We start from the raw sequence: 24,247 nt of genomic DNA on the forward strand, positions 1-24,247 counted from the left end.
ATATATTTTTGTCTGCCTCATCAATCATGAACTGACAGAGTTTATTTAAATCCACCTACAACTACTGCTGTAGTGCTATCTACTAGCATTTTTTAAAAATTGAGGTATCACTGACACACAACATTTTATTAGTTCCACGTGCACAACCATATTTGCATATAATTATGAAATGATTGCAGCAAGAAGTCCAGCTAGCCCCCATCACCATACACAGTTGCAATTTTTTCTCTTATGACTGGTCCTGTTCTAAGTGCTGTACATGTACTGGCTTATTTAATTCTCACAACAGCCCTCTAAGGAGGGTGAAGGGGGTTAATATTTACAAAATAAGTCAACATTTATAACTGCTCACTAATAGGGTTTCCTGGGTGGCTCATAGAGTAAAGAATTTGCCTGCAATGCAGGAGACCTGGATTTGATCCCTGGGTCAGGAAGATCCCCTGGAGAAGGGAATGGCTACCTACTCCAGTATTCTTGCCTGGAGAATTCCATGGACGGAGGAGCCTGGCAGGCTATAAGAGTCCATGGGACTGTAAAGAATTGGACACAACTGAGTGACTATCACTTTCACTCAGTAAATAAATGAGTAAATAACCAAGTGAATGAGTCAATAACATGCCATTCAAGCCTCCTTTTATAGACCAGAAAGCGAAAGGACTTGGCTGCGGGCCCTTGAGCAGTCACAGGTGGAGCTGGGCTGCTTTCCTGCATCATCTGCTTTCCTGTAATGTTGCTGAAGCAGGACTTGATGCCGGAAGCCCAGCCTTTGGGATGGAACAGCTTAGCTGGCCAGTGGGGCTGCCCCATAGCCACAGTGTATGTGACGGTCTGGTCTTTTCTTTGTGACAAAGAGCCCTGAAACTCAGCCCTACTCCAGAAATATTTGTGAATCCAAGATTGGGGATGGTTAAAGGTCTCCTGTACTGCATGGTATGCTATGTCTATATATCTGGTCTCTGATTCTTGATTTTCTCACTTATGAAATGGAGATAAGCACATTACCTTGCAGTGAACTGCTATAAGCAGTAATATAATAATGTTATAATACATAACATAATAGTGAGACTGTAGTGGGCTCAGAAAACAGTTGTTATTGATTCTGCTTTTATTATGGAAGACCTAAGTTGATTATTTGGCAAATATAGTGGCTCTTCATTTTGGGGGGGAGGGAGGAGTTTTTAAGAACCTTATGAGAGTTATGAATATACTGTACCTATCTATGTGCTGTGGTTGATGTTCAGTCACCCAGTCATGTCCAACTCCTTGTGACCCCACGGACTGCAGCACGCCAGGCTTCTCTGTCCTTCACTATCTCCCAGAGTTTGCTCAAATTTATGTCCTTTGAGTTGATGACGGGTTGGCCGAAGAGTTCGTATGTAACATCTTATGGAATCCTTGAACAAACTTTCTGGCCAACCCAATACATAATATTTTGGAAATAATTTCTTAGTAGGGATATAGGTGAAATAAATGATACCCAGTTGAACTTGAATTTCAGAGAAACAGTAAAATAATTATTTCAGTGTAAGTATATCCCAAATATTGCATGGGTCATATTTATACTAAGAAACTTTTCACTGTCTCATCTGAAATTTGAATTTAATGGGGAGGGGTCTCATATTTTTAATTTGTTAAATCTGGGAGCCCTATTTCACAGACCGGAAAGAGATAAAGGCTATCATGACCCCATCCTCAGGGAGGCACACACGCACGTGCACACAGACTCACCGACACACACACACACACACATATGCACACCCCCCACGGAATTTTGCTTATGTTTCAGGGAGTCCTGTTCTGGTGGATTCTCACTCACCAGGTGTCTTAGTCTCATTGGGAATCAGACATCGCACAAAGTGAGGGTGAGTGCTCCTTAAATTGGTCATCAATTTGTTTAAATTTTCCTGGGACACAAACCAGAAGAAGCACATTTACCTTTCCAAACGCTGTTTCACGGGGCAGAAAAACAACTGAATGTGGAAGGTGTGAAAAAACAAACCCTGAACACAGCGGACACGGTCTGGAAAGAGGAGCCCTTCTTCTTCCCGCCCTTCTTGCTTGCCCCGGAGTCGCCTGCAGACAGACAGACACAGAGGGTGTGTCTGGTGACTCCTGAGGACACAGTGGTGGCCTTCCTACCCACCCCCCCACCCATTTTATTGAGCTGTAACTGACATATAACATTGTATAAATTTAAGGTGTGAATCAAAAGGAATGATTTGATATTTGTATATACTGCAAAATGATCACTGCTACTTAACGTCTATCATCTCCATAATTAGTTTTTTTCTTGTGTTAAGTGCTTTTAAAATCTACTCTCTTAGCAGCTTTCAAATATACAATATAGCGTTATTAACTATCGTTGCTACACTGTACATTGCAACCACAGAACTTATTTATGTTATAATTGTAAGTATGCACCTTTTAACCCCCTTCACCCAATTTTTCCCCAGCTCTCACCTCCCACCTCTGGCAACCACAAATCCGACCTCTGTTTCTATGATTTTGTTTTTTTAAGATTCCACAGATCAGTGATATCACACAGTATTTGTCTTTCTCTGTCTGACTTATTTCTCTTAGCATAAGGCCCTCCGACTCCATCCTTCTTGCTGCAATGGCAACGTTTCATTCTTTTCTATGGCTGCGTAATATTCCATTATATGTGTATGTATACACACACACACAAGACGTTACTATGTCTTCTTTATCTATTTATCTGCTGATAGACAGAGGTTGCTTCCGTACCTTGGCAATTGTAATAATGCTGCTATAAACATTGGGGTGCATATATCTTTTCAAATTAGTGGGTTTTTTTGGGGGGGATGTATACCCAGGAGTAGAATTGTGGGTCATATGATTAGAACTAAATCTCTTAAGGAAGAAGAAGAATAGAAGTAGGAGAAAGAGAAACAGGAACAGGCAAATCAAAGTCATCCTGAAGCTCTTGTCCAATTATTGGTTCTTCGTGAGCTGTGAGTGATTACATAGTTTCCACCAAGGGGGATTTTAAAAAAGGATGTCACCTGCTTCTGCACCAGCATAGTTGGAAAAAAGAAAGGACAGCAGCTTCAGCGAAGACTTCTGGTACAGCCCGACCACCGTCTCATTCAGGGGGTCCTTGTTCTTGTCCAGCCAGCCGGCAATGTTGTAGTCCACAGTGCCCGCGTAGTGCACCAGGGAGAAGTGGGCCTCAGCCTTGCCCTTGGCAGGTTTGGGCTTCTGGAAGTTGTTGGACTTGCCCAGGTGCTGGTCATACAGCTTGTTCTTGAAGGAGGTGTCCGTGGCCTTGGGGAACATGCACTCCTCTTCCAGGATGGAGAAGATGCCCATAGGCTGGAGGGAGGATAACAGACGATCCTCAGTGTCCACTAGTATATCCCCAGTGACTCCATCTTCAGTAGGAGCCAAGGGCGACTTCTTTGGTGCTGTCACTGTTACTAGGAACACTGGGATGTCCGTGCTGCGAGAACAAGGCTGTCGGTCTGCTTGGTACTGTGACAGAATAGTGCTTGACATTAAGCACAGCAGCATAGTTGGTGCTTATTTAATGTTTGCTGAACAAAAAAGCATGGAATGAAATTGCACATATGTAAGTACAGCTTTTTGTGAGATAATTGAAAATATATATACTGGTCTCTGTCCCTGGTTCCTGGCAAAGAGCTGCTAAAGGCTTTGTAAAATGTCCTAGTGATAAGAGTACTGGAGCATCTATCGTTTTCTCGAGGTGACTCTGGGGTGGGGGCCCCTGGCTGAGGGCTGGTCACCAGAAAGGCCAAGCCATGATGAGAAGCTTGGGATTTTCATCCCCTCCCCCATCCACCAGAGAGGGGAGAGGGGCTGGAAATGCAGCTAATGACTGAGCGTGCCCACATGAGGAGGCCTCCATAAAATTCTAGTTGTAGGTGATTCTGAGAACTTCCAGGTTGGCAAACATGTCCACACTGGGAGGGTGACACAATCCAACCTTTGGGGACAGAAGCACTTGCATCTGGGACCCTCCCAGATCCCGTCCCATATGTCTCTTCATCTGAATCCTTTAAAAAATTTTTTTTAATTATTTACTTTTTATTTTATTCTTTTGGCCACAATATGTGGCATGTGGGATCTTAGTTCCCCAACCAGGGATCAAACCCGGGTACCCAGGATTGGAAGCACAGAGTCTTAACCACTGGGCCACCAGGGAAGTCCCTCATCTGTTTTCTTTGTCAAATCCTTTAATAAGCTGGTAAATGTAACTGTTTTCCAGAGCTCTGTGAACCCCTCTAGTAAATTAACTAAACTTGAGGACAGGGTTGTGAGAAACTTTGATTTATAGCCAACGAGGTGAGAAGTTATAGGACACCTGGGGACCTACTGCTTGAACTTGGCATCTCTGGGTAGAGAGTGCCAGAATTGAGTTAAACTGTAGGATGACCAGTTAATGTTGCAGAGGATTGCTTGCTGTCATGAGGAAAAACCTCCATGTGTTTGGTGACCAGAAATATAAAAAACGAAGTGCTCTGTGTGAGGAGTAAAGCAAATTCATAGAAGAGAAGCACACAGTAGGGAAGAACTAAGTTTTTCCCTATATAGGAAGGAAAAAAATAAAGCTATATTTCCCCAAATTACTCCCTTTTATGAACAAATTTACAAAAAATGTAAAGTTGCATGAGTGAGTGAGTGACAGTCGCTGAGTTGTGTCTGACTCTTTGTGACCCCATGGACTGTTGCCCGCCAGATTCCTTTGTCCATGGAATTCTCCAGGCAAGACTATTGGAGTGGGTTGCCATTTCCTTCCACACATAGACATAAAAATCATATGAGTAATATTTTAAGCAATAAAATCTGGGTTTTTCAGTAGCCACCTTAGGAAGACAAGCTTCCAGTACAACCAGTGCTCAAAATGTGATGGGAATTCCTTTTTAAAGAGTTGATATCATCCTGTTTTCATAGTAACATTCCTCCAGGAAGCCCACTGCTTCATGGTCCCTCCTCCTTGGACAATTCAAGTATGTATGAAATGCTGAGTCACCTATGGGCTTCATTCACATTCTTGGGGATCACTGAGCCCTTGGATCTTGATCACTCACATACCTCTTTAATTGTCTGAACAGATTCTGGGAGCTTTCCAAACATTTACCCTTTCTGCACTGGGAATTCGGCTCTCTGAAGGTTCAGAGCCTGGGGACATAGGTTTAGGGAGCGAGTCTGTTAGCAGAGAAGAGTTAGAGCAAAGAAGGGGTGGCCCAGCTGATGAGAAGCTGCCCCGGGGAGCAGTGTTTCTTACCTTCTCGATGAGCTCGATGCAGGCGGCCAGGTCCATCCCGAAGTCGATGAACTCCCACTCGATGCCTTCCTTCTTGTACTCCTCCTGCTCCAGCACGAACATGTGGTGGTTGAAAAACTGTTGCAGTTTCTCGTTGGTGAAGTTGATGCACAGCTGCTCCAAGCTGTTGAACTGGATGTTTTAGATACCGAATAATTTAAGTGAGTCTGGAAAATCCAGGGGTGATTCAACAGAGCAGACATAACGCAGAAGGGCCCTTTGAGGTCTATCATTTATCCAAACAACTCACGTCAAAGATCTCAAAGCCAGCGATGTCCAAGACCCCGATGAAGTACTGCCTGGGCTGCTTGGTGTCCAGCTGCTGGTTGATGCGGGTGACCATCCACAGGAACAACCTCTCATAGACGGCTTTGGCCAGAGCGCCCACCGAATTGGTCACCTTGAAAAAGGGTCATCCACTCAACCCTCAAATTAGTATTTTTATGAAACCTACAAAGTGGATGCCTTGAAAGTCAAAGGCAGCAGGACACTGGCAATTTCATACAGTTTAACCTAACACTAAATCTATCTCAAGACATTTTCTCAGTTCATGAGGTCAATTCCATTTACAAAGCTTGTTTTCTACCAAGCATGGGTATAACATATGACTCTAGCCCTGGCCACACCTAATTGAACCAGATGTGGTCATTTGCTCCAAGTTGGGTTAAACAGAGTGTCTCTCCTGAGAATTTGGAACTGGGATCAAAAAGATGTTGGTCTCAGGATGAGGATGGAACCACGAAGATATAAACTTGGGAGCTCTGGGGTGGTCACGGGTAGGGGAGGAAAGGAAAGCTCATCCACCTAGTGAGAACACAAAGCAGGAGAGAGAAGACAGTCTGGAGTCCCTGAGAAGGAGGCTGCCTGGCTCCAGAGGGCTCTTCACTCCCTGGTCCCAGGCCCTCACAGCACCAAGGCTCTCCTTAAGTTACCCTGAGCCTGAAGAATGAATTCCTTTTCCATGCTGTAGTCAGTTGCGTATGTTTTTCTGATCCCTGCAACTGAAAGAACTTCAGGATGAGATTGAAAATAGAAAAACACTCAAGTTGATTGGACTCAGAGCATTTCCACTTACCTGCTGGACGTTTTGCCCTTTTGTGACATATTCGTTCCCAACTTTCACCCTTGGACAGCACAGGCCCTTCAGCATTTCTGCGGAATTCAGACCCATCAGGTACCCAGCCTTGTCAGCCACTGAAGGGAAAGAAGAAGCGGTGTCTCACAGCCAGCAGCTGCTAAAACATCCAGTCGGGCCTTGGGTCCTCCAAGAAATATTGTCTATAATCCTTTCGGATGTTTTTATGTTTTCCTACAAGTCCCAGGTCTGCACTGGAGTTTTGACCCTATAATTCGGGGTCCTGGGTTTTCAAGAACTTTCATTTTGCTTTCTATAATAGCCAGTCTTTAGTAATAGGTCAATTTTGACAATCTGATAATACAACAACATGGTGTATAGGTAAAGGAAGCACTATTTGGACAATTAATATAAGTTGAACATGTTCCTAATTTTTAATAATAGTTAAATAAATAAAAGTGTTAATAATCATCAGTCGTGTCTGACTCTTTACAGCCCCATAGACTATAGCCCATCAGGCTCCTCTGTCCATGGAATTCTCCAGACAAGAATACTGGAGTGGGTTGCCATTCTCTTCTCCAGGGAGTCTTCCTGACCCAGGGATCAAACCCGGGTCTCCTGCATTGCAGGCAGATTCTTCACTGTTTGAGCCACCAGGGAAGCTCAAGGTGCCATGCAAATACTTGAGAGAGAAGTACGAAACGTTGTCTGCAAGTATTTGGAGATGGTCAAGTTCAGTTGAATACTGGCCGTTTCACAAAGTTCACTAGTTCGGTGGACTTTGGAATGAGCCTGGGCTCTTGCTTTGAGCTCATTGAGAAGTAGAAGCATGCTTGTTCCCAAGCTCCTCCTTGGTTGGGACCATCACCTCATTGCTAGTTGGGGAGTCAAGTTAATAAAAACTCAGGGCAGTGTTTGTTAAGGACTTACTAAGAGACCAACTGTGTGTTTTACTCTTTGCTCAAATTATCCCTTCTTTTGCTTATTTACATGGATCCTACCATTATTTTGATTGCTGCTGCTGCTGCTGCTAATTCATGTCAGTCGTGTCCGACTCTGTGCGACCCCATAGACGGCAGCCCACCAGGCTCCGCCGTCCCTGGGATTTTCCAGGCAAGAGTACTGGAGTGGGTTGCCATTGCCTTCTCTGATTCTTCTGATTACTTAAACTTAAAAGCTTGGGGCAATACATTATTTTTCTCACTCCTGACATGCTGTGTTGAGACAGGCACCAAGTCCTGCTTCTTTTACCTTCAAAATGGTTCACATGTCTCGTTTCCAAGAGTTGTGGAATAGTTTGGTGGCAAAGAGCCTGGGTTCAAATTTGGGCTTTGCTCCTTTGTGTGCTCATGTTCAGTTGTGTTCGACTCTGAGACTCCATGAACTCTAGCCCTTCAGGCTCCTCCGTCCATTGAATTTTCCAGGCAAGAATACTGGAGTGGGTTGCCATGTCCTTCTGCAGGGGATCTCCCCACCCAGGGGTCAAACCTGTGTCTCTTTTGTCTCCTGCATGGGCAGGTGGATTTTTTTTTTAACCACTGAACCACCTGGGAATCCCCCTTTATGCCTCGTCTTGTCATTTGTCAAGTGGGGGACAGTGACAGTAACCATATGGACAACCCAAACTCAGTTTGTACAGTTTTCCAAGAGCAGCTCTTGACATGAACACCACGTTTATCTCCCATGACCCGGTCCACATGTGAACCAGGTGGAGAGTTGAACCCCATCCCCTTTCCATGTGTGATACCTTCTGTGCCGTCCGGCTCTGCCTGCTCCTCCCGCTGCTTCTGCTTGAACTTCATGTTCCCGTAGTGCATCACAGCACCCGTCAGCTTGTAGATCCCGACCTTCTCCTCTGAGCTGAAGCCCAGGATGTCGATGGCATTCTGGGAATTAGAGACAAGGACAGCCGTCACAGCAGACCTCAGGGATCCCAGTGCAGCTCTTTCCTGGCATTTTGTAGAGCACATGAGACGGCATTACCCAAATAAGTGGATGACAGGTGGCGTATGGTAAATTAGGGGCTAAAAACCATTTCTTTCATTGACCGTGTTTGTGTCTGTGGGTGGAGATTATGGGAAGAAAATGTGAATTATCTGTTTGCTTCCATCCAGTGAGCACTGATTTGAGTCCTGTCCCATTGTGCATAGCTTTGGGGCTGTTTTCTGGATGAGGCCATTGGGAACGATTGTGTGATTCTGGGAGGAGGCAGGCTCATGGATGCTATCCAAGAGCTTGTGAGCTTGGCGTTGCCATCTAGGAATTCCACTGTTGTTCAGAATAGCAATGACATGGCATCATAGAATATTAGAACTGGAAGGGAAAATGCAATTTTTCAAATGTGAAAGGAGCTAGGGAGGGCACTAGGCACTGATAAATGGAATGTTTCCTGTGGTATCAGTAAGCAAAAGATATCACAGCCCTGATATCAGCGACGGCAGCCCTCTTTCATGAGCCAGTAAGCTCTAAGGAAACTCAGGATGTGAAAATACAGGATACTGGCTCCAGAGAGCTGAGGTGCATATGAAAGGAATGATTTCAGTGAGTCCAGACTCTTGCATCTTCCCATACATAGAAAAGCCCTACATTCCTTAAGTTTGGATATCTGCTTTTTAAAAATTAACAATCATCTTTTCATATTCAGACTACCTGACCTTTGTTGCAAAGCTTCTCTATAACCTGACTTCCCCCCTCAATCTCCCCCATCACCCCTCCCCCCCCATCCACCCTACCCCACCCCCCAGCCTCCTTCGAGCAGTTGTCTCAGGTTATTTGAGATGCTGCCTCCTGGGCCTGAAGTCCTAAAAATTCCTGCCGAAGAAAACATAACTCTCAACATTTTAGACTGTGACTATTTTTTAAAGTGAACAACACCATCCCTATGTTATCTCATTAAGTCCCTATGAAAACCTTATAGATGCACAGATTTTTCCAGATTTCTAGGTGAAGACCCAGTTTCCCCCTCAGTCTCTCCCATCAGGAAGCTTCCATAAGCCTCTTTTCCTTCTCCATCAGAGGACAGACAGAATGAAAACCACAATCACAGAAAACTAACCAATCTGATCACATGGACCACAGCCTTGTCTAACTCAATGAAACTATGAGCCATGCCATGTAGGGCCACCCAAGATGGACAGGTCATGGTGGAGAGTTCTGACAAAACATGGTCCACTGGAGAAGGGAATGGCAAACCACTTCAGTATTCTTGCCTTGAGAACTCCATGAATAGTAGCCCAATATGCTATTGGAGATCAGCTGAGAAATAACTCCAGAAAGAATGAAGAGATGGACCCAAAGCAAAAACAACACTCATTTGTGGATGTGACTGGTGATGGAAGTACAGTCTGATGGTATAAAGAGCAATACTGCATAGGAACCTGGAATGTTAGGTCCATGAATCAAGGCAAATTGGAAGTGGTCAAACAGGAGATGGCAAGAGTGAACATTGACATTTTAGGAATCAGCGAATTAAAACAGATTGGAATGGGTGAATTTAACTCAGATGACCATTATATGTACTACTGTGGGCAAGAATCCCTTATAAGAAATGAAGCAGCCCTCATAGTCAACAAAAGAGCCCAAAATGCAGTACTTGGACGCAATCTCAAAAATAATAGAATGATCTCTGTTCATTTTCAAGGCAAACCATTCAATATCACAGTAATCTAAGGCTATGCCCTGACCAATAATGCTGAAGAACCTGAAGCTGAATGGTTCTATGAAGACCTACAAGACCTTCTAGAACTAACACTGCAAAAAGATGTCCTTTTCATTATAGGGGACTGGAATGCAAAAGTAGGAAGTCAAGAGATACCTGGAGTAACGGGCAAATTTGGCCTTGGAATACAGAATGAAGCAGGGCAAAGGCTAATAGAGTTTTGCCAACAGAACACACTGGTCATAGTAAACACCCTCTTCCAACAAACTCTACACATGGACATCAACAGATGGTCAACACCAAAATCAGATGGATTATATTCTTTGCAGCCAAAGATGGAGAAACTCTATAGACTCAGCAAAAACAAGACTGGGAGCTGACTGTGGCTCAGATCATGAACTCCTTATTGCCAAATTCAGACTTAAATTGAAGAAAGTAGGGAAAACCATTAGACCACTCAGGGATGACCTAAATCAAATCCCTTATGATTATACAGCAGAAGAGACAAATAGATTAAAGGGATTAGATTTGCTAGACAGAGGGCCTGAATAACTATGGATGGAGGTTCGTGACATTGTACAGGAGGCAGTGATCAAGACCATCCCCAAGAAAAAGAAATCCAAAAAGGCAAAATGTTGTCTGAGGAGGCCTTACAAATAGCTGTGAAAAGAAGAGAAGCTAAAGGCAAAGGAGGAAAGGAAAGATATACCCATTTGAATGCAGAGTTCCAAAGAATAGCAAGATAAGAAAGCCTTCCTCAGGGATCAATGCAAAGAAATAGGGGAAAACAATAGAAAGGGAAAGACTAGAGATCTTTCCAAGAAAATTAGAGATAGCAGGGAACATTTCATGCAAAGATGGGCACAATAAAGGACAGAAATGGTATGGACCTAATAGAAGCAGAAGATATTAAGAAGAGGTGCCAAGAATACACAGAAGAACTATACAAAAAAGATCTCCATGACCCAGATAATCATGATGGTGTGATCACTCACCTAGAGCCAGACATCCTGGAATGTGAAGTCAAGTGGGCCTTAGGAAGCATCACTATGAACAAAGCTAGTGGAGGTGATAGAATTCCAGTTGAGCTATTCCAAATCCTAAAAGATGATGCTGTGAAAGAGCTACACTCAATATGCCAGCAAATTTGGAAAACTCATCAGTGGCTGAGAACAGGACTGGAAAAGGTCAGTTTTCATTCCAATCCCAAAGAAAGGCAATGCCATAGAATGCTCAGACTACCACACAATTACATTCATCTCACATGCTAGTAAAGTAATGCTCAAAATTCTCCAAGCCAGGCTTCAACAGTATGTGAACCATGAACTTACAAATGTTCAAGCTTGTTTTAGAAAAGGCAGAGGAACCAGAGATTAAATTGCCAACATCCATTGTATCATCAAAAAAGTAAGAGAGTTCCAGAAAACATCTACTTCTGCTTTATTGACTATGCCAAAGCCTTTGACTGTGTGGTTCACAACAAACTGTGGAAAATTCTTCAAGAGATGGATATACCAAACCACCTGACCTGCCTCCTGAGAAAACTGTATGCAGGTCAGGAAGCAAGATTTAGAACTGGACATGGAACAACAGACTGGTTCCAAATAGGGAAAGGAGTACGTCAAGGCTGTATATTGTCACCCTGCTTATTTAACTTATTTGCAGAGTACATCATGAGAAACACTGGGCTGGGTGAAGCACAAGCTGGAATCAAGATTACTGGAAGAAATATCGATAACCTCAGATATGCAAATAACACCACACTTGTGGCAGAAAGTGAAGAAGAACTAAAGAGCCTCTTGAAGAACGTGAAAGAGGAGAGTGAAAAAGTTGGCTTAAAGCTCAACATTCAGAAAACTAAGATCATGGCATCTGGTCCCATCAGTTTATGGCAAATAGATGGGGAAACGGGAAACAATGACAGACTTATTTTTGGGCACCAAAATCACTGCAGATGGTGAGTGCAGCCATGAAATTAAAAGACACTTACTCCCTGGAAGAAAAGTTATGACCAACCTAGACAGCATATTAAAAATCAGAGACATTACTTTGCCAACAAAAGTTCATTTAGTCAAAGCTATGGTTTTTCCAGTAGTCATGTATAGATGTGAGAGTTGGACTATAAAGAAAGCTGGGTGCTGAAGAATTGATGCTTTTGAACTGTGATGTTGGAGAAGACCCTTGAGAGCCCCTTGGACTACAAGGAGATCCAACCGGTCAATACTAAAGGAAATCAGTTCTGAATGTTCATTGGAAAGACTGATGTTGAAGCTGAAACTCCAATATTGGCCACCTGATGTGAAGAACTGACTCATTTGAAAAGACCCTGATGCTGGGAAAGATTGAAGGCAGGAGGCGAAGGGGACAACAGAGGATGAGATGGCTAGATGGCATCACCGACTCAATGGACATGGGTTTGGGTGGACTCCGGGAGTTGGTGATGGAGTTTGCAGCAATGTGCAGGGATGGATTTGAAGCAGGTCTGGATATGTCTGGGGAGCTGATGGTACAGACCAGGTCTGTGGCAGTAGGATGGTATTGCAGAGGGAGGCGCTCCGGGGTGGCAGCCCCTTGTGAGGGAGGGAGAGTCTGCATCAGAAACGGAGGGAGGGGAGATTCTGAGGCCCTGGAATCCGTATCCCACCCCAACTGGTGCATGTCTGTGTCCTAGGAGTGGGTGGCTACACATAAAGAGAGAAAGAACTTTCGCAAAATGCTAAAAGGGCGGCGGTGAAAGCATTACTGGAGAATGCAGTCTTTTGGAGACACCCGTCCCTCTCCATTCTGGCAATAGGTAAACCACTGCCCAGAAGGCTCTCCTTGGGAGGGGGGAGCAACAGGCTGGGGTCGCCTGTGAGGACCTGAGATATTACTTTGGGAATTTTTAGAGTTCCTTAGGAGGGCCTTGGCTTCTCTGGTGGCTCAGATGGTAAAGAATCCACCTGCAATGCAGGAGCCCCGGGTTTGATCCCTGGGTCGGGAAGATCACCTGGAAAAGGGAATGGCCACCCACTGCAGGATTCTTGCCTGGAAAAGCGTATGGATAGAGGAGCCTGGCAGGCTACAGTGCATGGAATCACAGAGAGGAGGACATGACTGAGTGGCCAGCACAACAGGAGGGACTTTCGGGAGGTGGCGGGGTGCTGAGAAGCCTGTGTCAGTCACTAGGCTTCCTCCCCAGCTGCCAAAGGCTGGAGAAACCTGGTGAGGAAACCTGGTTAAAAATGTACAATAGCCAGACTGACGGTGACTAAAGTTTATTTGATCATGAGCATTTTCTCCTTGCCTTAAAACAATCAGCATCACCTGGAAATGGCAGAAAATGAAGCCCAGGGAGCTGGGCCCTGGACAGGGCCCCTGGGGCATTGGATGAGACCCTTCTCCAAAAGCTCTTACAGCTTCTGAGAAGGTGGAGCCACTCAGGGGTAGAGATGTACTGCAGAGATGTATTTATTTAAAAATGTAAGTTCAGGTTTGGGCAGATCTGGGTTCAGACTGTTGTTTACAAATTGTCTTTAGGCAAATGGTGAGTTTTTCCCCCCAAGACTCAGTTTCTACCTTTATGAAATGGGGGCAACAGTGGGGCCAATCCTAGAGGTTTTGTTGATGCTTAAAGGAGATGATGCAGGCAAAGCTCTTTTTTCAGTTCCTAGCACATCTAAGTGCTCAATGCACTTACTTATATTTGACTCTGGAGATGTTCCCCAAGGCTAAAGGCCCGAGGCCTGACAGGTGTGCTTCCTGTGAACCCGAGGGCAGGTAGACGGGGGAATGGGGCAGCTACTGCAGAGTGGGGCTGAATTTTCCTGCTTTAGACTTTTCTGTATTTTCTAGATTTTCTTAAAGAACCATGTAGATGGTCTTGTGTCCTGAAGACTTTGATCAATATCTTATGCATTATCCATGCAAACGTTATACTCTGAAAGGCTGCAGAATGGAACTGAAGGCCTGTTTTGGAGAACTTTCTGTTATTCCCATTTCTGGAGTTTTCTGGAGTGGGGGCGGGGTGCCATCTGTACAAATTCTCCAAGATCTTGCATCTAATCACTGAGCATCCTCCTGTCCCAGCTTCTTTGTGAGATCATGGATACCTCCCAGTTCATAAATTCAACAGTTCCTCACTTAAGTAAATAAACACACAGAATACTTACATCAGTGGCCAACAGCTCCTCACTGTCGTCGATACTGGCCACGGTGACCTCTCCCTGGCTCACGAAGGGGAAGTCAAAGGGGTTGGTTGAAATGAGAAGCAGGTCTGTGGAGCAGGAAGATCCCTTTAGCATCTTATGCACAACTGACTCTGGGATTTTTCCAATGAGACTGGTTTAAGATGAGAATGGTAACCAAGGAAACTTACCGATGAGTTCTGGCTTCTTGTTGGACATGATTTGGTAAAAAATATGATAGCTTCTCTCACTGGATAATTGAAATGTCACCCTGGATTTTTCTAAGAGATCTAAGGTAACAAAAAGCAATGTGATTTTTATGTTCCCCAGGAGATGACCCTGGGGCCAAATTCAAGGTGTGTGTTCAGACTCACAGGTTTCAATGTCTGCTGACGCCAGCTTTCCTGTGGCTCCAAAGTGAATCCGAATGAACTTCCCCTGTCCAACGACAGATTGACAAACACCATGGTTATTCTGGGCTTCCCTGGTGGCTCAGACAGTGAAGAATCTGAATCTCCCGCAATGAGGGAGACCTAGGTTCGATCCCTGGGTCGGGAAGATCCCTTGTAGAAGGGAAGGGCCACCCACTCCAGTATTCTTGCCTGGAGAATTCCATGGACAGAGAAGCCTGATGGGCTATAGTCCAAGGGGTCGCAAAGAGAACGACTGAGAGACTGACACGCGGATATTCTATTTGCATGGTACTGTTGCAGCCTCTGTTAGGTGTGACTGTGGATGGTGGGACATGTAGGCTCAGCAAGGGTGATGCCAGAAGCCTGAGCACTTCCTTCTCTCCATTTGCTTGGCATCGGTCCCCACACCAGCTCAGCAGAGCCTCAGATAGCTCTGCCCAAAGCCCATGGCTCTGTCCCTTTAGCTCTGGGGATGCCCGTGAGCTCCCTCTCAACTCTCTCTTGGGATCACCTCTCACCTGACTGCCTCCTTGGTCTCTGTCTTGCTCAAACTCTCCATAACATCTTTGCATTGATAACCTGGTTGGAATAACTGACTTCTTTTTTGCCTCTGGGTGCTACTTCTGAGATTTCTTGCCTCATATCCCCTTACTGTTTACCACAGGCAAACCTGGCTCCAAGGAGGAGCTGGCTCCCTAAAGACCCACTCAGCACCTGGGTTCACTCAGTTTGGGGTAGTCAGAGGTGAAATTACATATAGTATATATATATGTGTGTGTGCATGTATGTGTGTGTATATGTGTGTATATTCCCTCCTTACATTGTTCTTTTAATTGGTCTGTACCATTCTGTGAGTAGATTCGACGGCGAAATTACTGCCTTGCTTGTTCACCCACAGACGCTGGAATCTACTGTACTTAGTGATATTCTCAGTATTTTCTGAATGAAGCCTAAAGCAGAGCTAATGAAGGATCAGCCAAGTTTTATGTGAATTATGTGTTGGGTTCTCAGGAGTTTTAGCTCCTTAATGGAAGTGCCTCTGGGCACTTGCTCCTCTGGCCAGTGAAATTCGATAGAAGCCTGGATATCTGTTTATTTGCCAATGTCGGAGGCAAATGCCTCTTCGGTTGAGCTAATCCTAAGTGAAATGTTGAAGGATGGGACACAGCCTTCGATTAAAACTTTTCCGCAATTTTTGAGCTCTGCTGCCTTCACCAGCTTTTTCCTCCTCCTGACTTGGAGGAGGTCAATTCTGCTAACTAACTTCACACTAAGGTTTTCATGGCTAGTAAGTCAGTGGATGTTGCTCAACGGACTTCTGCATTTTAAAATGATTCCACTCCAAAAGACAAATTTTTGCATAAAGAAATTGCTCTGTACTTGTGGAATTTGAGTCATTGTGACTTCAGGATGCTCTTGTGCATGTATGTGCGTGCTAAGTAGCTTCAGCTGTGTCTGACTCTTTGTGACCCCCATAGACTGTAGACTGCCATGCTCCTCTGTTCATGGGATTCTCCAGGAAAGCATACTGGAGTGGGCTGCTGTGCCTTCCTCCAGGGGATCTTGCCAACCCAGGGATCGAACCCATTTCTCTTATGTCTCCTGCATTGTCAGGTGGATTCTTTACCACTAGTGCCACCTGGGAAGCCCTGGGATGCTCTAAGGTGATGTTGATTAGTTAGGGAAGGATAGCTAAATCCTCCCTGTGCTGGGAACAAGCCAGCATGTTCTTGGAAGTATATCAGAATATCCCAGTTGGGCAACTTGATCTGAATCACTTGAGGGTAAAAGGCCAAGAATATCCTAGTTTGTGTGGCTATTTTTTCACATCCAGCACTGGAGGAGAGGGTTTGGTTTCTGGGGGCTGTTGACAGTTGGAATGAATCTTACAAATCTCGAGGAGTTGTCATTCCTCACAGTCTTGGCATTTCCAAAAGCCTCCAGAAGGGGATTGGCCTGGATGATCTGATCTTCCAGGGTACCCTAAAAATAAGAGAAGAGGAAAAGGGAGGACTTTGGACATCTTCTGAAGTAATTTCTTGGTGACTCAAAAGTATGCTTGCTCTGGGAAGGGATTAGGGAGAGATGTCACACAGTCCAGGTTGGTGGCCGGTGCAGAATGTGGAAGTACCCAGAAGCCCATCGCTACTCTGCTGAAGGAGGCTTCAAGGTCTCATCCCAGAGAGGGTTTCAGCACAGCATCACAGTGACTCTGGCCACACCAGATCCCTGTTTGGAGTACTATCCACTCCATCTCGATTTCCCAGACTGCCTTTTTTCTCTGACAACATTTCACTGTAAAATACAGATTTTTAGAGTACAGACCTGTGTTACTGCTTGCACCAGGATCCATTTATATAGATATTTGGGTTCAGAAGTAGAATTTAGACTGTGAGCAATGAAAGTGACCCATATGATAGAAACAGTGGTTCTTGAAAATATTTTCAAGTTGCATAAAATATTTCATGAGAATTATTATTTAAAAGCCCTCTTATGGAAAACAGAATTTTCACCCTCCCCCTTCCACTCATGATTGCTTATCTTTCTGGCTCTCTGGAAACTATTGTCCAGCCCAGTGGTTCTCAAAGTGTGGTCCCTAGACCAGCGCCATGAACAGTGGGGACGTGAGAGAAATGCAACCTGCCAGGACTGTGAAGGTGAGATAGGATTTTCAAGCAGAAATTCTGGGCCAGGAGCCTAGCAATCCTCTGAGAACCTCTGTCTTAAACCACTCCTTCTCCAGAGGAGGATGTGGAGATGGTCAAGTTTATTGGGCTGTTGCTGATGGGGCCTGTGCTAGAGCCTGAGTCCACGAGGTGGAGCCATTTCTTATCTTGTCTCCTAAGTACTCCCAGGCAAGACCTCTTACTGTGCATCTCTGCTGAGCACAGAGCCCTGCAAACACCTAGTGCTCACCCAAGAGTTAAGTTGTACTTATTCCAGAAGCCTTCCAGGGGCAGGAGGCTGCTCACCTGCATCTTGCCTGGCTGCTGCTCCTTCTTCTTGTCTCCAGTGACTGCAATTGTTGCAAAGTACTGGATGACACGCTTGGTATTCACCGTCTTCCCAGCTCCAGATTCTCCACTGTTGATTTAAGGTGAGATACGCAGACATAGAGAACAGAGCCATGGGTGGAAAGAGGCCCAACAGGAGAGGGGAGATGAAAGATGGATGGACTGGAAGTTCTGGATTAGAAGATGCAAACTATTATATGTGGATGGATAAGCACCTGGGTCCTACTGTACAGCACAGGGAACAATATTCAATATCCTGTGATAAAGCATGATGGAAAAAATAAGAAAATATATTGTAGATATACAATTGCATATATAAGAATTGTATATATAAGACTATATACACATATATAGTATACATTCTTATTGTGTATATAAGAATATATACACATATATACCTGAACCATTTTGCTGTATAGAAGTTAATACAAGATTGTAAATCAACTATTCTTGAATGAAATATTTTTTTTAAAAATAAGTGAGATAAAGGAGAGTGGAAGGGATGGATGGCTCTCTTCCAAGTCATCCTAGAGCAGACATGGGTTACTCACGTGATGAGGATGGACTGGTTGTCTCGATCTAGAAATATAGAGGGAAGCAGAACAGAATCATTGACCAACCAATAGGCAGGATATACAAATAAGGCAACACTGGGTAGGGGTGGGTGGAGCCCCTGAGTTCCAGTTCTGAGTTTGCCATAACTAGTGGTGTGATGATTTGGGTATATCTAATCTTTAGGGCTTCCCTAGAGGCTCAGCAGTAAAGAATCCACCTGCCAAGCAAGAGATGTAGGTTTGATCCTTGGATTGGCAACCCACTCCAGTATTCTTGCCAGGGAAATCCCGTGGACAGAGGAGCCTGGCAAGCCACAGTCCATGGGGTCACAAAAAGTCAGACATCTCTGAGCAACTAAACGTACACAATCTTCTTTGAGACAATTTGTGCAGATTTCCCAAACGTAGGATGTGTAATGTGGGCAGCGTGGGACGTGAACAGTGAGTCCCACGGTGTGAAAGTTCTTCACGTTCACAGATCTTTATCTCCTCACTAGCACTTTCTTATCTCCCTTTTTAACAACAGCAGCAACGAAAACGCAAGTCTCAGACTCAGAACTTGTAAGAAGCCATAGCGTCTATTAATAATTAGACTTATGGATGCTTATTTGTTGTCACTGCATTTTTCTTTTACCTTTCCCTTTTACTTGTGGGAAATGACAATGGTTTTCCACTTACAATAGGTTGAATTGCAAAATTCATTGGTTGAGGTCCCAACCCTTAATACTTCAAAATGTATTCCAATACTTATTTGGAAATGGGGTCATTGCAGATGTCTTTAAAGATGCGATCATACTGGAGTAGGTGAGAAGCCTCCGTCATGAGAAGCCTGAGCGCCACAACTAGAGAATGACCCCTGCTCGCAGCAACCAGAGAAAGCTAGTGTGCAGCAACTAAGACCAGCACAGCCAAAAATAAATAATAAAAAAGAAATTACCAGTCAGCATGAACTGATAGGCGTTGTCAGAGATGGAGAAGATGTGGGGCGGGGCCTCCTGGCGCTTTTTGCCCCTGTAGGCCGCCACCACCTCGGGGTTGTACACCGGCAGCCACTTGTAGGGGTTGACGGTGACACAGAAGAGGCCTGAATATGTCTGCACCATAAAAAAAAGGAATATAATTATTTCATGAGGACATTAATACTGATTTTCAAAATGTTAACCGCCTGCATGAACAGGGGCCACAAGAACAAACTCACGTAGATCATCCAGGCTGCATAGCGCTCTTTGAGGTTGTACAGCACAGCGGGCTCGTGCAGGTGGGTCATCATGGCCATGTCCTCGATCTTGTCAAACTTGGGAGGGTTCATGGGGAACACCTGTTCGCTGTTGAGAGTGAGTGTCTGGATATTGAGAGGAAAGGCAGGTGGTGAGTGGGAGAGCCGATGTTCAGTATCCATGCTACCAGTGTGGAGAAAGTGGTGAGGTATTGTAGTGTGATGATCCCATTATCATGGATAGCGTCATGGACCATATCTGTGCCCAGAGATGGTCGATAAATACTTGTTATTGTTGAATCTCTGTCTGGTCAAACTGTGTAACCAGCTCTGGTCTGATGCCCCCAAGTCAGTGTGCCATTCTGCTCCAGGAGGGGGTTACACCTGTGCAAAGCTGTAGAGCCCTTCAACCTCAGGGTGGCCAGGTTACTCAGGATGGCCAAGGCCAGAGCAGCTTGTCTCTATGTACCCCATTCGCTGTGAGTGCTACGGTGAGCTCAAGCTTGGAATACTAGAAAGAACTCTTCCAGAATACTTCATACATCTCCACCTCCATATCTCTATTCACATGGGTCCCTTTGTCCCGAATATCTACACTGAAATTCTGTCTAGCTACCTTCAAAGCTCTTCTTAGGTGCTACCTCATCCATGACCCGTCTTCTGCTTTCCCCTGTCTTTTCAAGGCTTCCAGAATTCCTTGCACCTCTGCTCTAATAGTTCAAACATTTGGACTTGGAGTATGGTCCTTGGCCAAACAATATTTTGAGACTAATACCTAATTTTCCCTTCTCTGTTTTTCCCTCCTTTTAAGCATACAGCTGGCACTCCATTATTCAGGAAAGGTAGAAACTCGTGCGTAAAAGAGAAACAGCCAGTAAGCCTTTCTAGTCTTTGCCATAAGCCTATATCCTTAGAAGAGCTTTGAGGGTTTTACTGAAAAAAGATTTGCTGGTAAAGACCACATCTCTGGAGGAAATGAGGCCCTTCTGCCCCACTGCCCTACCCTAAAGAGAGAGACACCCAAAGTAGCACAAGGGAGATGGAAAAATCTGTGAGTCTTGAAGATTCAGGGCTTACTTCTTAGCAGATCCTTTAGGGGGACAGTGAGACCCAATATGGTATTACTGAAAATGTGGCACAACTCTTGGGAGTGTACCCCAATAGTAACTCAAGAAAATTTATTTCTGGCCCTTTTTAAAGAGACTAACATCAGAGGTTAAGTCAAACAACAACAGTAATCACCTGTTTTGTATGCTTGGCTTTGTGAACTGCGATTTGTACCCGTCATGTACTCTTGATACCTATCCTGGATGATAAACTTTGGGGAAATGGTTGCTGAGATTTTCTCATCTTTGCAAAGTGACCTAGATGTGATAGTTGTCCAGTAAGTACTGAACTGAATAGTGAAAGTGTTAGTCACTCACTCATGTCTGACTCTGTGTAATCCCATGGACACATGTGCTTGCCAGGCTCCTCTTTATGGAATTCTCCAGGCAAGAAAACTGAGAAGGTAGCCATTCCCTTCTCCAGGGGATCTTCTCAATCCAGGGATCGAACCTGGGTCTCCTGTATTGCAGGCAGATCCCTTACCATCTCAGCCACCTTGAACGGTGCTCTGTAATTCTCTGTAGTAAACTGGACATTGCCTCTGGAGGTCCCTCTCTAAGTCACACTGCAGCCTAGAGAGTTCTGTGCGGAATATTCACCCAGCCAGCAGCAGTCTTCATCTATCTCTCCCTTCAACAGTTCAACCTCTTTCACCACCACCTTCCCCTTTCCCCAGAGCAAACATCACAAAAACTCTCAAAGTTCAAGTCCTTGGAGAAAGGAAGAGACAGGGGCAAAGCTGTGTGTCAAGGCAGTTTTCACCTGCCATGTCACCATAAAGTAGATCAATGGGAGTCTTGTTCTGTTATCAGGTTGCTATGGATCAGCATGCAATATCTAATATTCTACTCCAGAGGATGAAGGAGGATGCCCACGTTAGCAAGAACGTCTGAGATCAACACTTACCCGGTCATCGAGGGTCTTGACTATGACTTTGTCGTTTTCCCTGGCCTGGATCATACCCTTCACGTACAATTCCTTATCATCCACTGCAAAGCAGGCTTTCTTGGAGTCGAAAGGGCGGTTCTGAGCTTCGATTCTTTCCTTCTCCGATTTCCTCAGGTAGGGAGCTGCTTCTCCGAAAATGGCCATCTCCGCATCAGAACTCATGGCTGCAGGGGCTGGGGAGACCAGGGCTGCTGAGACCGGGGCTGAGGGGCTCTTGACTCTGACGGGCCCAGCCTATTATCTCTATTCAAACAGGGGCCAGATTCAAAAGCTCCTGGGATTAACCCAGTTCCTGCGGAATCTAGGCCCAGGTTTAGGGACCTAGAGCAGGCAAGTGGGGGTAAGCTAAAGGGGATATTTTACTCCAAGAAAAAATTTTGAGGGGTTGCTTTCAACTCTGAGTGTTGATTTTGGAACAGCTCTAAGTCTAGCTCCAGATGTGGAAGTCTGAACCAATTAGAGGAATCTAAGCTGATCCCAGTAAAAGAGAACTCAGAGAATGCTTCCTTAATTCCATATCATGTTTGAGCCTCATGATCTCGGTGTCGTTCCCAGATCTTAAAGGTGTCTGAGAAGAATGACTGAATGTTGATCATTCCTAGTAGAAATTATCACAATTATGTAATTTGGAAGAGGAAAGAGTATTTTAATGGTCCTTTCAAATGATTGTGGATATTCTGTTTAGATACTGTACCAAAACTTACACATGATAATTTCTGTGGTAGTTTCTTAAAGGCTAGTTGCAGCATAGAATCTGAAACCACATCAACAAACATTTGGTACCTGTTACCTTATAATCTGTTGGTCTGTGTTGAACTTCGAATGAAACTTTTACCTATGTATAAACATCATACATTGATCATTTGAGAAATCTTGTTCACTGAATTCTACAACACTTCCAAATATCAACATATTTCATTACACAATATAAAAAGTCACAGTCATTAATATCAGCAGTGATCTTATGAGGAAATTCAAATATTAGGATGTTGTCAAGCTAATGGTGGTAGACACAAGTCTTCCAAAATTTTAATTTTTGCTTGAAAGCTAAACTCTATCATTAGTAACAAATACTGTCACTTGTTTTCCTTGAACTTGGATAAGCACACTTCACTGTGTTTTGAGAAAATGTCTGCCAAATATCCAAGTCTGGGAAACCATAGCTCGTCCACTAGTCATTCTGTCTAGTAAAAACGATGCTTCATGAATCAAGCGGCTGGTTCATCTTGCAACTGAGACAACTGCACATGTGCTTTTCCTCAAGACAACCCTCAGAGTCCAGTGTGCAGCAGGAGAGCTTTTCACGCAGACTTCCCATTCTATTACATAGAATATCATAAAGACGTGGATAAAGTTGAGATGTAACAAAACCAATGATTTCCACTGCTGCAAAATTTGTCATTTTTTCAATGAAATTGGCTTTTGAAATAAAAAAAATTTTTTTTTCAGTGTCAGTATATGGCAGTGAAGATTTCTGTGACTACTAGCCCAGCTTGGTGCCATGTCTTGATTTGTAATAAAGCACTAGAACTTTTATCCATCGTTTCTTTTGCATCATTAAGTCCACACAGTGAAGAAGGCAAATGGTGTCTGAGTATTATATTAAATTTTTTTTGACTTCATGTACCTCTTGAAAAGTTCTTAGGGATCTCTAAGGATCCATGGGTCAATTTTTTTCTTTTTTAAAAATTAATTAATTAATTAACTGGCCATGACGTGTCTTTGTTGCTGGGCAAGTGCTTTTCCCCAGTTGCCATGAGTGGGAGGCTACTCTCCGGTTGTGGAGTACGGGTTTCTCATTGCGGTAGCTTCCCTTGTTGTGGAGCACAGGCTCTGGGTGCTTGGGCTTCAGTAGTTGCAGTGCATGGACCCTAGAGCTTGACTGGGTAGTTGCGGTGCATGGGATTAGTTGTTCTGCGGTTGTGGGAGTTTCCTGGACCAGGGATCTAACCCATGTCCACTACATTGGCAGGCAGACTCTTAACCACTGGGCCACCAGGGAAGTCGCCATGGGTAACATTTTGAGAATAGTTGCACCAGAGCATGAAGAAATCTCATGAGGCTGCTTGACTTCAGCCTGGTACCCAAAGTGTTGAAAGTTGAAAGTTGAAAATCACCTGCCACAGAATCTCTGTGGTTGAGACTGAGGAAACCGAATTTTTCCCAGGGGCCTCAAACACAGTGATGTTTGGAAACATTATTTTGCTTTTCTAAAACCATGGCATAGTCCTAATCAATGGTTATACACAAAGTGATTTAGGCAACTATTTCTTAATTTTAATAGTGATGTTTATTTTAAAGTTTATTACCTTATTCTATCAAAATCTACAATGCCATGAAAAATTTTACATCCCATAAATATAGGATAAAACCTTGTCTATTATGATACCTTTTTCATTGCTTCTCAGATACATCCCAAGTGTAGAGATAATATTCTGTGAAAAATGTGAAGAAAATTAGAACTTATAAAATAGGGTCAATCAGTTAGTCAGTCAGCTCAGTCGTGTCTGACTCTTTGCGAACACATGGATTGCAGCTTGCCAGGCTTCGCTGTCCATCACTAACTCCCGGAGCTTGCTCAAACTCATGTCTATCAAGTCAGTGATGCCATCCAACCATCTCACCCTCTGCTGCCCCCTTCTCCCCGCTGCCTTTAATCTTTCCCAGCATCAGGGTCTTTTCCAATGAGTCAGTTCTTCGCATCAGAAGAACTGACTCATTACATGGACCACAGCCTTGTCTAACTCAATGAAACTGTGAGCCATGCTGTGTAGGGCCACCCAAGATGGAT

General features: G+C 44.3%; 1 protein-coding gene across 1 annotated transcript in view; it reads right to left on the minus strand.

The window, feature by feature from the left end:
- Positions 1–21,618, minus strand: part of MYH13 (myosin heavy chain 13) — a 47,841-nt gene extending 26,223 nt beyond the window's left edge. Inside the window, exons 1-16 of the mRNA XM_052658613.1 lie at positions 21,415–21,618; positions 19,384–19,527; positions 19,123–19,279; positions 18,183–18,210; positions 17,590–17,701; positions 16,508–16,600; positions 14,579–14,642; positions 14,396–14,494; positions 14,190–14,293; positions 8,128–8,266; positions 6,381–6,499; positions 5,556–5,705; positions 5,267–5,437; positions 3,024–3,333; positions 2,000–2,073; positions 1,817–1,904 (exon numbers count right to left, since the gene is read on the minus strand). Coding sequence (XP_052514573.1) covers positions 1,817–1,904; positions 2,000–2,073; positions 3,024–3,333; positions 5,267–5,437; positions 5,556–5,705; positions 6,381–6,499; positions 8,128–8,266; positions 14,190–14,293; positions 14,396–14,494; positions 14,579–14,642; positions 16,508–16,600; positions 17,590–17,701; positions 18,183–18,210; positions 19,123–19,279; positions 19,384–19,527; positions 21,415–21,618 — 2,056 coding nt within the window. The remainder of the gene's footprint in view (positions 1–1,816; positions 1,905–1,999; positions 2,074–3,023; positions 3,334–5,266; positions 5,438–5,555; positions 5,706–6,380; positions 6,500–8,127; positions 8,267–14,189; positions 14,294–14,395; positions 14,495–14,578; positions 14,643–16,507; positions 16,601–17,589; positions 17,702–18,182; positions 18,211–19,122; positions 19,280–19,383; positions 19,528–21,414) is intronic.
- Positions 21,619–24,247: the final 2,629 nt, after the last annotated feature.

This window comes from Budorcas taxicolor, chromosome 19 (genome assembly GCF_023091745.1).
Source record: "Budorcas taxicolor isolate Tak-1 chromosome 19, Takin1.1, whole genome shotgun sequence".
Lineage (NCBI taxonomy): Eukaryota > Metazoa > Chordata > Mammalia > Artiodactyla > Bovidae > Budorcas > Budorcas taxicolor.